Below are 1,493 nucleotides of genomic sequence, written 5' to 3' on the forward strand. Positions count from 1 at the left end.
TTTGCAGTAAGTTTTACTAAATGTAGAATTATTTAATTGTGTCTGGGGAGAGTCATTTTCTTATTGTGCCTTGAAATTTAACACACTCACCGTTAAAATTTCCACTTATTTCTTATTTCTATTTTCCTAAAATTTTCGTTGCATCTTGCAACCTTATCAATAGACTTGACTGTCAAGACTATTGAAAATTTTAGGAAAATAAAAATAAGAAATAAGTGGAAATTTTAATGGTGAGTGTGTTAAATTTCAAGGCACGATAAGAAAATGACTCTCCCCAGACACAATAGAATATCCTTCAACACACAAAATCACATAAAAAAATCTTGCAAACCAAATCCAAAAACGAAAAATGGAATTATTTAGTAAAACTAAAACGCTACTTCTCAAAGTATGCTTCAGAAACAATGTGTGTCCTACAGTTATATGAAGTGAATAATAACAGGCATACAAGCAGAAGAGATAAATGCCAGATAACGCTCACTTTTATGATATGCTTTTGATAAAATTCACCAGAAAAAGATAAATACTGAATAATAAATACAATTGCAAGAATGCAGACAGCATTTGACATTAAAAAACATAAATTTTGAATGGGCAAGCTTTGAGAAGATCAAATATATCACTGGTTACCCTTTTGAATCAAAAATATCAAGCTGCCATAAGGAATAATCTACAACGTAAGAGATGAATATTCGCAGAATAACAGCTGGCTTTTACTCTGACCCACATCATTGGTCAGGTCTACAGCTTCATTAAATCTAACATAATATTTTGCTTGCTAAGAGGATATCAAAGAAGTAGGTCCTGTACAACAAACAGTTCCACCTTGTTGAAGGCAGAGACACAAGGAGAGCTCGTCTCTAAATAACAAAGGACTCGGAAAGGGCTACAGCAGGGGTTTTCAAACTTTTTGACTTGCGGACCCCTTTATATTTCAGGCTTTACCTTAGGGACCCCCTTATAAACGCTTATGAAATTTATACATAAATATTTGCTTAAAATAACATATTTTTACATTTATTTATTTAACAGTATTTAACAAATAGGTTTATTGTCAATTAAAAGATTTCAATTAAAAAACATATATAAAATTAAATTGCCCATAAAAAGTATTTGCTGTCCACGGAGCCCCTGTCTTGTCCTTGCGGACCACAGTTTGAAAACCCTTGGGCTACAGGAGATATTAGAAGAAGGCAATATGATGGTGGTGCTTACCTGGGATCATGCATGTTGTACAGCAATGATGGAACTATTTTGTCCATGTGTACACTCTCCCATATGTTCACTTGTAACTCATCACTAACTGTTTTACGTACAACTCCTTGGATACCTCGCAGACCTGCTGTGCGGATCCTGGAATAATAGAGAGACCAACATTCATTGCTTGTATACATACATACAAGTGTGTATGCATGTGCAAGTATAAATGCGTGTGTGTGCATGTATATATGCATGAGTGTGTGTATGTGTTATCATTGTTTAATATATACATA

General features: G+C 33.8%; 1 protein-coding gene across 4 annotated transcripts in view; it reads right to left on the reverse strand.

The window, feature by feature from the left end:
- The window catches only part of LOC106869930 (protein EFR3 homolog A), a 77,992-nt gene that overhangs the window by 41,213 nt on the left and 35,286 nt on the right, over nucleotides 1–1,493 (reverse strand). For all 4 annotated transcript variants that reach the window (XM_052976065.1, XM_052976064.1, XM_052976062.1 and 1 more), the window contains one exon: nucleotides 1,216–1,353. In XM_052976065.1, the coding sequence (XP_052832025.1) occupies nucleotides 1,216–1,353 (138 nt within the window). The remainder of the gene's footprint in view (nucleotides 1–1,215; nucleotides 1,354–1,493) is intronic.

The sequence above is a fragment of the Octopus bimaculoides genome, chromosome 23 (genome assembly GCF_001194135.2).
Source record: "Octopus bimaculoides isolate UCB-OBI-ISO-001 chromosome 23, ASM119413v2, whole genome shotgun sequence".
Classification (NCBI taxonomy): Eukaryota; Metazoa; Mollusca; class Cephalopoda; order Octopoda; family Octopodidae; genus Octopus; species Octopus bimaculoides.